Source organism: Saimiri boliviensis, chromosome 9 (genome assembly GCF_048565385.1).
Source record: "Saimiri boliviensis isolate mSaiBol1 chromosome 9, mSaiBol1.pri, whole genome shotgun sequence".
Taxonomy (NCBI): Eukaryota; Metazoa; Chordata; class Mammalia; order Primates; family Cebidae; genus Saimiri; species Saimiri boliviensis.
Genome location: NC_133457.1, coordinates 91,034,135 through 91,050,570, shown reverse-complemented (window position 1 = coordinate 91,050,570; position 16,436 = coordinate 91,034,135). Strand labels below are relative to the sequence as shown.

Genomic DNA, 16,436 nt, shown 5'->3' with positions numbered 1-16,436 from the left:
AATCCAAGCTCTAGCTGTGGGCATCTTACAGTCATGGACACTTGTGTTAGTCTGTTTGCACTGCTATAAAGGAGTACCTGAGACTGGGTAATTTATGATGAAAGGTTATTTGGCTCACGGTTCTACAGACTGTACAGGAAGCATGGCACCAGCATCTGCTTCTGGTGAGGGCCTCAGGAAACTTCTGATCATGGTAGAAGGTAAGGGAGAGCTGGCAGTGTCACGTGGTGAGAGGAGCGAGAAGGGGGAGCTCCCAGAGCCTTTTAAACAATCAGATCTCCTGGAAACAACTGGCAAGAACTCACTCATCACCCCTGGGAATGGCACCAAGCAAGGCATTTATGAGGGATCTACCCCCATGATCCAGTCACCTCCCACCAGGCCCCACCTTCAACATGAGGAATTACACTTCAACATGAGATTTGGAGAAGACACACATGCAAACCATATCAGCACTTCATGGGGAAAAGAGTGACAGTTCAAAGAGGGTCTTTGCTGTAAGCACAGGAATGGGAGGAAGGAGTGAGGCATTGATCAAGCTGGGCACCCCCTCCTTGCCTCTCTGAGTTCACATCTCATACTAACAGTGTCGGTTCCTGGCTCTCTTCTTGCTATTCAGGTTTTTATGACATGCATCTCTGTAACATCACTTTGGGAACAAATGCATGTTTTACTTATGCTTTCTCTTACAAGTGATGCGCTTCTCATCTGATCTCATTCCCTCCCTTGCTACCACCTTGGAATGTGCCACCATAACCTCACCCCTGGCTTATGGTACCAGCTTCCTGATTGGTCTTACCCCTTTCCAGTGTTTCCTGGGATCACTTCCGTAATTAATCTACTTGTACTCAAATCCCTGCCTCAGGCTCAACTTCTGGGGACCTTGACTTTTCCTTCTCAGCAGGCACAGAGCCTGCTGCCTCTGGGCAGCTGAAGGACCTCATGCATTTGCTTGGTGGGTTCTCTTTCACTGAATGGGTGGAATACTGGCCCCCATCCTCCCTTTCCATTGCCACACGTGTCCTCCTACAGGCCCTTCTTTCCACCATATGGCTAGGACCCATTTCCTCCCACTTCCCGTTTCAGAGTCTCCACTTTTCCCCCAAGCCCCAGGAGGCAATGCCAACACCGTTATGGAGTGCAATTTAACTCTTGTTTATCCTTACCTCTCTCACCTAAGCTATTCACATGGGGATCTTCACCTTCTTGACCAACCCTGCCCTTCAAGACTCTAAGATAAGCAAAACAATAGGTCTCCCCTGCACATGTGCCTGCTTCTCTGCGTTTGAGCTACTGCACAGACTGCAAGCAGTTAACAAATGTATCTTCCGTGTCACACTGGACTCAATGAGCTCAAAGTCCACCCCGAAGGCATCGTACCACAGCTGGAAATTGCTTTTTATTCACAGAACATCGGGTATGACGCATTCTCTGTTGGCCACAAGAGTGACAACAGGCAAAGAAAGAGACAAATTGTACGAAAGAATAACGTTCTTTCTTCCTGGAAATTTTCTAAAAGGAATAGGATGAGAACCCTGTGTCTTATTTTTAAAAATGGCATACAGCCTCAAATTGCCAATCAACCCCAAGCATACACTTGAATATAGAATTTTTGTTGAATACCCAGCATACGAATAATAGCTTTCACATCCTTGACTAGACTAGTAGCGTGGACAGACTGTGGAAAGGCTGAATTGCCTGCCTGGAGGCAAGCTGTATTTGAAATAAATAATGCATTTCATAATCCCATGCAACATCATGCTCTATGGAACCTTGAGAGATATAATCTGCTACCATCACTCCATGCCCCTCCAGCATTTCTAATTAACTCAAGGACTGTGGGCTCTGTGTGGAGCTGAGGGAATAGAAGTCACGGTGGGGGCGGGGGGATGGAGGGGAGGAGGACAAACCAGAAAGGTTTTTGCCTTCCTTCTCAGTCTTCATCTTTGTTTTGGCCACTGCAGTCCAACTCTTTGCCTCAAAGATAAGGAAGCAAAACAAAACAAAACAGCTAATTGTAAATCTATCCACCAAAACATCCAACCCTGGTGCTATGGTTTGAACATTTGTCCCCTCCAAAACTCATGTTGACATTTAACCCCCAATGTGGCAGTATTGAGCGGTGGGGTCTTTAAGAGGTGGTTGGATCATGAGGGAGGGCTTGGCCCTCATGAATGGATTAACACATTCATGGATTAATGGGTTAGTGGATCAATGAGTTATCATGGGAGTGAGACTGATGGCTTTATAAGAAGAGAGACCTGGGACAGCACACTCAGCTCCTCACCATGTGACACCCTGAGCCACCTCAGAACTCTGCAGAGTCCCCACCAGCAAGAAGGCCCTCACCATATGCAGCCCCTTGACCTTGGACTTCTTAGCTTCCATAACTGTTGGAAATAAATTCCTTTTCTTTATAACTTACCCAGTTTCAGGTATTCTGTTCCAAACAACAGAAAATGGACTAAGGCACCTGGGATGCAGCTAGGTGATCAAAGCTGGTGCTGCCTTAAGGCAGGACCAGCTCTGTGGTACAGTTCCTGCTTCAGTGTGATCTGATCACCTAGCTGTATCCCAGATGTGGCCATATGATGGATTGCTTCACAGTCCTATAGTCAGGTTCTAAATAATATTGACTCAATAACATAATATTGATTGCAATAGATTGCGTACTGCAAGGCAGAATGTACAGGAGGTCCTCATTTTGATAAATTATATAGGCAGATGTAAATTATAAATACACATGCTTATACAGACATGTTAATTACTTACATATAAAATCATACATATATAAATACCAGGAGAGTAGACCGTATTCAAAACAGGCACATTGAGCGGAGGGGTGATTTGAAATGTTTGGAAAAATACTATGTGTGTGTTTTCATAATGTTTCACTGATGTATCTTTCTTTTATAAATAGAAAGCTATATCAAAAAATATTTTTTCCTCATGCTTCCACGATTATTGGCACAGTCAGTTTGAGCAAAACTACCTCTTCTCCCAGCTGCCTTCCTTTCAACCTCAGTGTGGCTCTATTGTTCAAACTACTAATCTACTCTGCCAGCTGGGGGTGGTGATCGAAGGGTAGGATGCTGTTAAAAGGTCAGTAGACCTGAGACCTGGGCTCCCCATCCTGAAGGCTCCATTCCCTGAAGAAACCACAATAAGCCATGTAAGTCCTGTTAGACTCCACCACTCGCTCATTGTGGTTATGGTAGACCTTGCTTTTTCCTGTCCTATGCATCAGCTTAGACAATTGAGAAGTTACTTTTAGTTTAGAGATGGCCTCAGTTATGGATTTACAGCACTGTAACTGTAATATTGTGATGAAATAATTTTAACAATGTAGCTATTGCATTGCCCTGCTTTACCGCAGAGACAGCGCCACCTAATGGTTTAACAAGGGCCCAGCCATGCCTTACCAAAAAGCAACTCATTGTTAATTGTGGAAGAGAGGATGGCAAATCATAGCAATATATCTTCCCCGCCCCTACACAGTATGGCAGAAAGCAATAGCTATTTGAGCACTTCTCCATCATAATGCAACCATCAATAAATCTTTGGATAAGATTGTGTCATTGTAAAGCATTCGCCCACCAATGACGTTTTATATCCCCAGACACCATTATAAAACCAAGATCTTTCATAAACAGAAGACAACAATCATGCCTGGTTTAATAGCATTTCTTGCCCACCATTACTCAAAGCACCCTGAATGCGGGAGCTCTCAAATGTATAATTCTTAGCCAAACAAAGCCTGCTTCCCTGCGGCATAAACCCAAGCCTTCCAAACTGCTAGGATTACAGGTGTAAGCCACCACACCCAGCCAGAAGAAATATTCTTGAACAGAGCTCTCCTGTGGCTAGAGGATGTAATTATATACATTGATTGAACAGTAGTCAGGACCCAGCCTGTCTGGGTCTGAGTGAAGCAAATCCTGATGGCAGAGCCAGAAGCCAGAATGGTATTATCAGTCGACCTTGTCCCCATGGACAGTCGTGGGATGCAGCCATAGTGCTCCTGCTAGTGTAACTTCTAGCATCACTTCACGTTGGGTTGTCTCATTTCTAGAGACAGAGAACACCAGTGCTGTGGGACCTTTTGTCACTCCTCCAATAGATACTTCTTATGCCCTATACTGGGTTGAATTGTATTCTCCAAAAAGATTAAGTTGAAGTCCTACCACCTGGAACCTTAGACTGTGACCTTATTTGAAAATAGGGTCATTGCAGCTGTAATTAGGATGAGGTCATACTAGAGTAGGGGGAGCCCTATTCCAACATAGCTAGTGTCCTTATAAGAAGAAGAGAGGCAGCCACAGAGAAAGACGGCCATGTGAAGACAGAGGCAGAGATTAGAGTGACATCTATAAGCTGAGGAACACTAAGGATTGCCAGCAACACCAGGAGCTGGAAGGGCCAAGGAAGAATTCTCCCCTACAGGTTTTCAGAGGGAGGGTGGCCCTATTAACACCTCAATTTCAGATTTCCAGCCTCTAGAATTGTGAGAAAGTACATTTCTGATGTAAGCCACCCAGTCTGTGGTACTTTGTTGTAGCAGCCCTAGGAAACTAATACAGCCCCTGCTAAGTGCCTGTAGGAAGTAGAAAAGTTCCTCTTCAAAATTTCCTTTCTCATTAAAGAATAAATCATAAGTATTAGAAATAATAGTTTGTTTTAAACACTCACTTTCTTCAAAGCCTTCTTGCTACTAGCTCTTTTTTTTTTTTTTTTTTTTGAGACGGAGTTTCGCTCTTGTTACCCAGGCTGGAGTGCAATGGCGCGATCTCGGCTCACCGCAACCTCCGCCTCCTGGGTTCAGGCAATTCTCCTGCCTCAGCCTCCTGAGTAGCTGGGATGACAGGCACGCGCCACCATGCCCAGCTAATTTTTAGTATTTTTAGTAGAGACGGGGTTTCACCATGTTGACCAGGATGGTCTCGATCTCTTGACCTCGTGATCCACCCGCCTCGGCCTCCCAAAGTGCTGGGATTACAGGCTTGAGCCACCGCGCCCGGCCCTAGTAGCTCTTTTTTAAGCCCTATCCTATGTAGCTGTTATACATGCCTACAAGCACATAGTACATCCTATGTCCTTGTACTTTAACCAAGATATCTGTGTGAGATGTGCTCACAGGCATGTCCCATCTCACAACCTACGCCCCTGCCTTATCTAGACTTCCTTTTTGTTCTCTGTTGCTTTTACCTGCTTAGAAAAGTTTTAAGTTGTTAGCCAATCAAGTTTTGGTTTGGATTGTGAAGTCTAGCTCCAACCAACAGAGATCAGACACAGCAGTAAAGATGACCCCAAATGCATAAAAAATAAATACATTTGCTTTTCCTTTGTTCGTTGTACTCTCATAGCAAGATAGCTAACAAGAATAACCTTTCTGCAAAAAGTAAAAATTGCCCTGCTAAAAGACCTTTGTCTCAGTGCTGATTTTTCTTTGCAGCACCAAGCATCTGTTTCCAGCAGTGCCCATCTTTATGCATTACCTGTTCTAACCTTAAGGCAAGGACGTGCCTTGGTCCCATTTCACTTTAGCCCAGGGGAGGGAACTTACGGGTTGATCTGAATTGTTTCTGCACCATATCCAGTCATCTCCATCTGGATTTCTTTGTCATACATTCATTTAGAATGACAAGCAGGAGAGGATTCGAAATCACCAGAGCCATTGCTGAAGGAGCAGAGTATGCTCCATGTCTCATGAACCTCAACCTGATCAATGAAAGTCAAGGGGAAAGCCGGGCGCGGTGGCTCAAGCCTGTAATCCCAGCACTTTGGGAGGCCGAGGCGGGTGGATCACGAGGTCGAGAGATCGAGACCATCCTGGTCAACATGGTGAAACCCCGTCTCTACTAAAAATACAAAAAATTAGCTGGGCATGGTGGCACGTGCCTGTAATCCCAGCTACTCAGGAGGCTGAGGCAGGAGAATTGCCTGAACCCAGGAGGCGGAGGTTGTGGTGAGCCGAGATCGCGCCATTGCACTCCAGCCTGGGTAACAAGAGTGAAACTCCGTCTCAAAAAAAAAAAAAAAAAAAAAAAAAGAAAGTCAAGGGGAGCTCAGTAAGCAGTGTTCTTGGAGGAATCTTAGCCCAGCACTGCCTGCTGTGTAGACAGACGATCTGCAGTGAGTGAGGTTGGTCATAACGGTGAGGCCTGCATCCCCTGATTCCTCATTTCCTTCCTCTGTTTCTTCTCCTATCCAGGGAGTTCCTGAGTGTTGGTTGTTAAAGTTCTTTATGCTAAATATTTTTTATTGCAGCACGGCTTCCAACATCTCTGTAGGACTTATTTAGAAAAAAATCACGGAAATCAAGCCTAGCCTTTCCATGTCCTGGCTGGCTGTGTCTGGATTGTTGCCTGGAGCCAGCAGCACCACGCTGTCCTGGGGCCCCACATTCCATCAGAAGCTCCTTTTTCTTCCTCTGTTTGACGCACTGCATAGATGCTTTGCTCAAAACCATGTCTAGAGACAAACAAGCACTCCACAAAAAGCCTCCTCTGTGGACCCATATGACTATGTATAATGCAATCATTGCTTAATTTTTCAAAACACTTTCACCTAAGGCAAGGTTCAAAACTAGTGAGAGTGGACATAAATCCACAGTTTAGAAAGTTTTCTCAATAATTTTGATTTTTTTTAAAAAATAGAATCCGGCCGGGCGCGGTGGCTCAAGCCTGTAATCCCAGCACTTTGGGAGGCCGAGGCGGGTGGATCACGAGGTCGAGAGATCGAGACCAACCTGGTCAACATGGTGAAACCCCGTCTCTACTAAAAATACAAAAAAAAAAAAATTAGCTGGGCATGGTGGTGCGTGCCTATAATCCCAGCTACTCAGGAGGCTGAGGCAGGAGAATTGCCTGAACCCAGGAGGCGGAGGTTGCGGTGAGCCGAGATCGCGCCATTGCACTCCAGCCTGGGTAACAAGAGTGAAACTCCGTCTCAAAAATAAAAAAATAAAAAAATAAAAAAAAATAAAAATAGAATCCTTCCAGCTCTTTGAGAACCAGAAGAATAAGACCACAAATCTTCCCTGACTTCAGGTCTTTCTCCCTTCGTTATTCCCATGCTCAATTCTTAATTGAAATTCTACAACCTTCAACGCCAGATTCAAGGTAGATTATTTTCCCCAACCAACTATCCCAGAAAGTTATCTTCCTTCCAGAAGTCCAGAGGAATTATTCATTCAAGTGCAGTGCTGATCATGTGCCTTTAAGTTCACTCTTAATGAAGAGAGTATTCGCTGCCATCATATAGCATTGTCAGAAATTTCCCAAAGTAAGAGTAGGCAGGTGATGTGAGGTCTAATTCTGAAGTTCTGAAATTTAAATATGAATAATTGTGCATAATTAGTAGAAAGGTAGGTAAAGATATAGATGTCCAGGGCATGACCCAGAGACTTGGATCTACCAGTCCTGGGCTGGGCCTGTGAAAGAACATTGCTCCAATGCCTGTGTGGTGCTTTCCAGTTTAGAAATTAGTTTCCTCCCTTGCCTGACTGAAGCCAGTTCTTACTAATGCAATGTGTGCACGTGCTGCACCTGAGACTCCACAGGAGTGTAGTGTATTAGGCTAAGAATACAGAATGTGGGGTAAGGGCAGATTAGGGAAGAACAGACAGTGAAGGTGGCTTCTTGTGAATGTGACTCTCAAGAGAGAGGCTGGACATCAACCATAGGCTGGGTCTGATGAGTTGCTGATGGGGCTGGAGAGTGATGGGCAGCGTATTGTAGAGGACATTGCCATGGTCATAATGAACAGTGATCTCTCTCTCTCTCTCTCTCTCTCTTTTTTTTTTTTTTGAGATGGGGTCTCCCTCTGTCACCTGGGCTGGAGTGCAGTGGTGTGATCTCAGCTCACTGCAGCCTACATCTCCTGGGCTCAAGTGATCCTCCCACCTCAGCCTTCTGAGTAGTTGGGACCACAGGTGCATACCACCATGCCCAGCTAATTTTTGTATTTTAGGAAGAGACAGGGTTTTGCCATGTTGCCTAGACTGGTCTCGAACTCCTGAGTTCAAGTGATCCACCCACCTTGGCCTCCCAAAGTGCTGGAATTACAGGTGTGAGCCACCATGCCTAGAACAGTGACCTCCTAAAAAGTAGTGCCCATGCTAGAGGGCAGAAATAAAATATAATAGCTAGGACTATTTAATTTGTATTTAAAGCTTTGTTAATATTGCATGTATCAATAGACACTGACATCCTTGCTGGATTACGGGTTATGAGGCTTCCGTGGAGTGTGGGATCCCAAGGAAAGAGAGAGTGCTCCCCAAGAAGAGGGGTGCTGCTTGTGGCATCCTCATATCCTCTCTGTGATTTAAATGTGCCTGCCAAGTAGATTTATGAGTTATACACACCAAATGAACAAGTGGCTTTAAAAAGTGCTGCAAAGAACACACAGATTGAAGACACGAATGAGGCAAGTCAAACAACTCTACAAGAACGTGGGGGAACTGACAGACTCTGTTCCTAGTATCAATAAACATAAGGTTAAAAATGATGATGGTCTAATCAGTGCTGACAAACAGTTGGTTAAAAAAATTTAAAACTGTTAAGAATTCTTTCTGGATTATGGCTCTAAAGCCACTCTTACTAGTTTTAAACCTTGCCTTAGGTGTATATGTATTGAGAAATCAAGAAGTCAAATAGTATTAGGCTGAATCATATAGAGTTGACAATATTTAGCTATATTTTGATATAAAATTAGAAATTCAATACAGTTCAATTAAACAAAGTTAACATGATTAATATGACCTTTTTTTCTTAAAAAAAAAAAAAAAAATCCTAGACCAGGTACAGTGGCTTATGCCTATAATCCCAGCACTTTGGGAGGCCAAGGTGAGCAGATCACTTGAGGCCAGGAGTCTGAGAGCCTCGCCAACAAGGCGAAACCCCATCTCTACTAAAAATAAAAAAATTAGCCAGGCGTGGTGGTGCACACTGGTGCACACTGGTTGTCCCAGCTACTTAGGAAGCTGAGGCACAAGATTAACTTGAACCTGGGAGGCAGAGGTTGAAGTGAGCTGAGATTACATCACTGCACTCTGGCCTGGGTGACAGAGTAAGATTCTATTTAAAAAAAAAAAAAAAGAAAAAAGAAAAAGAAAAAAAGAATCCCAAGGATGAAAAAGCTCCAATTTTTTATTACTTTATTTTAAAAGTTATGATAAACCTTATTCAGACCGTTAGAAAATTCTGTTGGACTTAATGATAAATACTTACAAAGCCTCTTTTGAGATTCCTTATGTAAAAGATGAAAAGCATGCTATGTATAAAAGTCTCATTCTGCTGGAATAAAAACAATAGAAAGAATATCTGGAGGCAATATAGTGGCAAGATTAAAGTACAGTCCTTGCTGGTCAAAAGTGGAAGAAACATAGAAAATATTGCCAAAGATTTGGAAAATATTAAAACAAATTACACTGGTGAGAAATTTGCAATACAGTTTGATAAAAGTACAGATGCTTGTAACACATTCTAGCTCATAGTGCTTGTTAGACTGTGTCAGTTATAAATTGAAAGAACTACTTTTTAATAAGCCATGAAAGGAAAGATGAACTAGATAAGATATAGTCTCAATAATAACTTATGAAAAAAAGTGTTTGATGTTCCACAACATCTAGTGGTTAGACAAAACAACAACAAAGAAAAAAACAGTGTTTGATGAAAAGTGAAATGCAAAAACGCTACCAAGAGTCGTCTGCTTTGATTTGGGAGGAGAACAGAAAGGACTTTGCAGTAAGAATATTGAATTTCCCATAAAGAACATATCCACCATTGTTTCATAGGCCAGGTGTTACAGCAAAGAGGTCAAAGCCAGAGATGCTGAGATTCCGGATATCTGAACATGTGGAGATTCCTGGAAGTGGCTCACCCAGGGAAGGCATGGAAGCTCTGCGCCCCTTCCCCCATAACACTAAAAAAGATTTAAGTTAAAAAAAATTCAAATAAAATGAAATAAAATAAAAGACAGAGATGCTCCATTAATGTAGCTTGCTTTATAGGGGCATTTTCTAAGGATGGGGATGAAAATCTTTTACCTGCACAGGAAGTTCACTGATTATTTGTGGCCAGGTTCTTTAAAGATGAGTTACACAGTTTTCTTTTATGAAAGGTGGCAATTTGAAGAGTTTCAAATTTGGGAAACACTTCTGGGAAGACAAGTGGCTGTCAATATAACTGACAAAAGACACGAAGAGCTCAGGTTGGCAGACAGTCCAGAAACAAACACTGTTGGGTAAGTTAGTAATGTTCCCTTATATCATGAATGGGGAAGGAAGTTGGCATAGTCAGAATTCACTGCAAAGAGGTTAGGAATACTAACTGGACCGTGTAGAGGTGTAAACGTGTCCACTGCAGTTATTCCCAGAGCCACACAGTGTCCGATGGTAACATCCGATCAGGTGAGAATTCCATCAGGTCTTCTGGAAGCCGAATTGTTTTTCCAGCTCCAGACTTCTGCACCAGGGCCAGGAGCACCTCATCACTCCCAGAGTTAATGATATGCCACATTGTTAAGGTCCCAGACCCTCAGGCAGGAACACAGGCTTCTATGTCCCCTCTGCTTCCCCAGGCTAATGCAGCTTTGTCCAGACATGTTGCTAAATTTAGTGCACCAATGCTGAACAGGATGAAATCTGTAGCCCTAGCATGTATCTTGGCACAAATGGACCAACTGCAAGACATTTTGGCAACAACTGGGGAAAGTGGAACACAGATCGGGTACTAGGTAATATGAAAGAATGATTGTTCATTTTGTTAGGTACAATAATGATATAGTGGCTGCTATGGTACGAATGTTTGTGTCCCCCCAGAATTCATTAGGAGGTGGGGCCTTTAGAAAGTGATTGTGTCATAAGGGCTCTGCCCTAATGAATGAAATCAGTGCTCTCATAAAAGAGACCCCAGAGAACGCCTTGGCTCTTCCACCACGTGAGGACAAAACAAGGTGTGGTCATTCTGCAACCCAGAAGAGGGTCCTCAGCACAATGGCGCCCTGTGCATCTCCCAGCCTTCAGAACTGTGAGAAATAAGTTTCATTGTTTATAAGCTACCCAGTTTATCTTTTTTTTTTTTTTTTTTTTTTTTTTGACATAGGGTCTCGTTCTGTTTCCCAGGCTGGTGTGCAGTGGTGCGAATACGGCTCACTGCAGCCTTGACCTTCTGGACTCCAGCGATCCTCCCACCTTGGCCTTTCGAAGCACTGTGATTACAGGTATGAGCGACCATGCCCAGCCACTGGTATTTTGTCACAGCAGTCTGAACAAGCTAAGATAGTGGTTATGTAAAAAAAAAATTCTGCTTTTTGAGAGATGCATATGAAAATATGATGAGGTAAAATTTCATTGTAGCTTATTAATACTTAGGCAAATATTAGATAATATTAAATACTGAGGTAAAAATTAGATGAAGCAAATATAGTAAAATATAAAGAATAATTAAATCCAGGTATTGGCTATATGGTAGATAATTACACCATTATCTCCCTACATTTGTGTGTTTAAAAATGTTTATAATAAAAATTTTATAAAAAGGAATACACTAAAAAACAAACACAAACTCTATCATCAAGATGAAAATAGTATTTTATATTGTGGGAGAAAGCAACATTTTTTGGAATAAAATGCAGGGAAATTTGGTAAGTTTCTATGATTATATTATTTTATTGATAAAAGAAATATAAGTGGATAATTTGCCCACTATCCTCCTGCCATATTAAAAAAAACTTGGGAAAAACAATGAATCATTTGAAAAGGAAATTAAGAAAGCAATTTCATGGCTGGGCACAGTGGGCCACACCTGTAATTCCAGTACTTTGGTAGGTTGAGATGGGCGGATCACAAGGTCAGGAGTTTGATACCAGCCTAGACAACATGGTGAAACACTGTCTCTACTAAAAATACAAAAATTAGCTGGGTGTGGTGGAGGGTGCCTGTAATCCCAGCTACTCAGGAGGCTGAGGCAGGAGAATCACTTGAACCCAGGAGACAGGTTGCAGTGAGTCGAGGCTGCACCACTGCACTCCAGCCTGGCCACAGAGCAAAACTGTCTCAAAAAAAAAAAAAAAAAAAAAAAAAAAAAAAAAAAAAAAAAAAAAAAAGAAGGCAATTTTGTTTATAATAGCATAAAGAATAAAATACTTAGGAATAAACCTAACCCATGAGGTAAAAGACCTGTACGCTGAAAACTTCAAAACCATTGTTGAAAAAAATTAAAGGAGAAATAAATAAAAAGGCATCCTGTGTTCATGGATTGGATACTTAATATATTATTAAGATGTTACCACTACCCAAAGTGATCTATAGATTAAATGCAATCTCTGTTTAAATACCATGGCATTATTTGTAAAATAGAAAAATTTATCCTAAAATTTATATGGGATCTCAAGGCACACTGAATAGCCAAAACAATTTTGAGAAAAAAGAGCACAGTCGGAGGACTAGTAGTTCTTGATTTCAAAACTTTGCAAAACTACCGTAAGCAAAATAGTGTGGTACTGGCATAAAGATAGATCAATAGAACTGAATAGAGAGCCCCTGTCTATGGTTAAATGATGTTCATCAAGGGTGCCAAGATCATTCAATGGAAAAAGGACAGTTTCTTTAACAAATGATGCTTGGAAAATTGGATGCAAAAGAATGAATTTGGACCCTTGTCCTATACCATATGAAAAAATTGACTCAAGATGCATTAAAGACCTAAAAGTAAGACCTCAAATTACAAAACTTCCAGGGAAAAATATAGGGGAAAACTTCATGACATTGTTGGCAATGACAACAATAGATAACACCAAAAAAGCACAGATGACATTAGCAAAACTAGACAAATGAGACTACATCAAACTTTAGAACTTTTGCACACCAAAGAGCACAATCCAAGCTGGGCACAGTGGCTCAGGCCTGTAATTGCAGCACTTTGGGAGACCAAGAAAAGAGGATTGCTTGAAGCCAGGAGTTCAAGACCAGACTGGGCAACATAGGAGACCCTCATCTCTAAAAAAAAATTAGCTGAGAATGGTGGTTATGCACCTGTACACCAATTTCTGGAGGCAAAGACAGGAAGATCACTTGAGCTCAGGAGTTTAAGACCAGCCTGGGCAACATGGCAAAATCCTATTTTTTTAAAAAAAATAAGCTGGGTGTGGTGGTATGCACCTGTAGTCTTAGCTGCTTGGGAGGTCAGATCAAGCCACTGCAGTCTAACCTGGGAAACAGAGTGAGACCTTGTTTCAAAAAAACAAAAAACAGGCTGAGTGTGGTTCATACCTGTAATCCCAGCACTTTGGGAGGCTGAGGTGGGCGGATCATGAGGTTAGGTGTTTGAGACCAGCCTGGCCAACATGGTGAAACCCTGTCTCTACTAAAAATAAAAATAAAAAAAAAAAATTAGGTGGGTGTGGTGGCACATTGCCTGTAATCCCAGCTACTCAGGAGGCTGAGTCAGGAGAATTGCTTGAACCCAAGAAGCAGAGGTTGCAGTGAGCTGAGATCACACCACTGCACTGCAGCCTGGGTGACAGAGCGAGATTCTGTCTCAAAACAAACAAAGAAACAAACAAGAAACAAACAAAATTCACTGCTGAACTGTACACAAATCTACAGAGTGATAGGAAAACCTATGAATAGGAGAAAATGTTTGTAAATCATGTATCTGATAATGGGCTAATATCCAGAATATATAAAGTACTCCTACAATTCAACAGCAAAAAAAAAAAAAAAAAAAAAAAAAAAAAAAAAAAAATCAAGTAACCTAGTTAAAAAAAAGGGCAAAAGACTTGAATAGATATTTCTCCAAAGAAGACATACAGATGTTCAACAAGCATATGAAAAGATGCTCATCACTAATCATCAGAGAACTGCAAATCAAAACAATGAGATGTCACTTCATACCCATTAGACACTATCAAAAAACTGGAAAATAACAAGGGTTGCCAAGGATGTGGAGAAACTAGACCCTTTGTGCATTGTTGGTAGGATTGTAAAATTGTGCAACTGCTATGAAAATTAGTATGGAGGCTTCCCAAAAATTAAAAATAGAGCTATCATATGATTTGGTAATCCCACATTTGAGTATATAACCAAAAGAATTGAAAGCAGAGTCTCAATGAAATATTTGCACACCCATGTTTATAGGAGTGCTATTCATAATAGCCAAGAGGTAGAAGCAACCCAAATGTTCATCGATAGATGAATGAATAAATGTTTTATAAATATATATATGTATATATATATACACACACATATAAAACATACATATGTATACACACACAATGAAATATTATTCATCCTTTAAAAGGAAGAAAACCCTGTCATATGCTACAACATGGATGAACCTTGAAGACAATGCTAAGTGAAAGAAGGCAGTCACAGAAAGACAAATCCTGTGTGAGTGCACCTATATTAAGTATCTAGAGTTGTCACATTTATAGAACATAAAGTAGAATGGAGTTGCCAGAAGTCAGAGAAAGGGGAGGGGGCAAAGGGGGAGTTGTTTAACGGGTATAGAGTTTCACGTCTGCACAATGAAAGTCTTGAGATCTGTCTCACAATAATGTGATTATACTTAACACTGCTGCACTGTACATTTAAAAATGGTTAAGATGGTTAATTTGTTATGTGTTTTTACCACAATAAAACAATGAGGACAGGAGACCTGGGAACAGAATTATTGAGCTGTTTTAAAAGCTTCCAAATGGAGTGTTTCAGTAGGTTTGGACAGAAACACTGTTAAATATTTAAAAACACATCACCCTATGATTAGTCTGGGGGAACATCAGGGAACATGGTCATTTACTTGCCAAGTGTCAACAAGAATCTTTGTATAATAGGTGGTGAAGGAGATGGAAAAATGAGTTTCACAATTTAGGGCAGCACATTCAGTAATGTAGTGATGTCCTTACTATATTTACTTTTTGTGAGAAATATTTTTTAGCTATGACAGTAATCAGAAGCAAGTCTTGAAAGAATACACCTTCAAATTATTTTATTGCAAAAGGTCAATTTTTTTTTTTTTTTTTCGAACAACCAGACACACCAAGTTTTTAGTTTATTAAGCTTCTCGTGAAAAATCCACAACGGCCATAGATAACATCATTGCAGCATCTTTACTCCTTCGGCTTTTTGCCAGCACCAACATTGGCCTTTGCAGTCCCCCTGACTTTCTTCATTCTGTTCTTGCGTTCCTTTCGTTGCTTTCTTGAGGTCTTTTTCTTCTCATACAGGCCATGTCTTGCAAGTCTATGTTTGGGTTCATTTTTCTTTGCATAATCCAGGGAATCATAAATCATGCCAAAGCCAGTTGTCTTGCCACCACCAAAATGAGTTCTGAATCCAAATACAAAGATGACATCCGGTGTGGTCTTGTACATTTTGGCTAGTTTTTCCCGAATTTCTGTCTTAGGCACTGTTGCCTTCCCGGGGTGAAGGACATCAATGACCATTTGTTTCCTCTGAAGCAGTCGGTTGGTCATGAACTTTCTAGTGCAGATAGTTACTGTGTCGTTCATGATGGCGGCCTATCCTCAATTTTTTTTAAATTAAAGGAGACTGAATTATGTTGAATTCAAAATCCAAATAATAAACATTTTAATTCTATCTTAATGAGAATGACTCATTATAATAAACAGAACTATTAATAAATTTATTAAAACATGTATTAAACATTCATTTCCTATTTAGGTTATCCTTTAAAAATTTCTTCGGTTGTGGCTTGAGCTTTCTTACTGGTGGGCTGCACAATATAACAAGTTTGGGGTCATTGCTATAGAGTTCAGAAGTTTATTCACACCCACAAAACCTGGAGAACCATGTCCAATCTCTTCCAGGAATTCTGAATCCATGTAAGAAGAAGAGGCAGTGATAGAAATGGAGTGAGGGAGGAGGAGAGCCGCTAAGGAGAAAACAGAAAGATTTTTTTTCTAATATTAAAATTTTTTTCCCAATGATCAAGAATAGCACTATGTAATAGAAATTTCTGTGATGAAAATGTTCTGTATCTGTGCTGTGTGATACAGTAGCCACTGGCTATATGTGACTATTGAGCACTTGAAATGTGGCACAGGGGACTGAAGTACTGAATATTAAATTTTGTTTAATTTGAATTAGTTAAAATTTAAATAGACACATGTGGCTAATGACTACTGTGTTGGACAGTGCTGCAGAAAATCCAGAAACAAACACTGTTGGGTAAGTAGGTGATGGGTAAGTCAACAATAGTTCTTGTTGAATAGAGAGTTGACAAATGACCCACTTATATTTCTTTTATCAATAAAAAATATCATAGAAACTTTCTAAGTTTCTCCCTAAATATTTTATTTCAAAAAATTTTATTCTGAAAAGAAATCACAACTAAACATGCCTAAACTGTCTCATGGTTGAAAGAAAAATATGAAATGTGTGAACCCAGCAATGTAGAACATACATGTGTTAA

At 41.0% G+C, this 16,436-nt stretch overlaps 1 protein-coding gene across 1 annotated transcript; it reads right to left on the bottom strand.

Annotated features, from left to right (window-relative positions):
- Nucleotides 1-15,030: 15,030 nt before the first annotated feature.
- LOC141585534 (small ribosomal subunit protein eS24-like) lies at nucleotides 15,031-15,527 on the bottom strand. The gene has a single exon (XM_074405380.1). The coding sequence runs from the start codon at nucleotides 15,511-15,513 to the stop codon at nucleotides 15,112-15,114; it is 402 nt and encodes a 133-aa protein (XP_074261481.1). The 5' UTR covers nucleotides 15,514-15,527; the 3' UTR covers nucleotides 15,031-15,111.
- Between the last annotated feature and the right edge of the window lie 909 nt (nucleotides 15,528-16,436).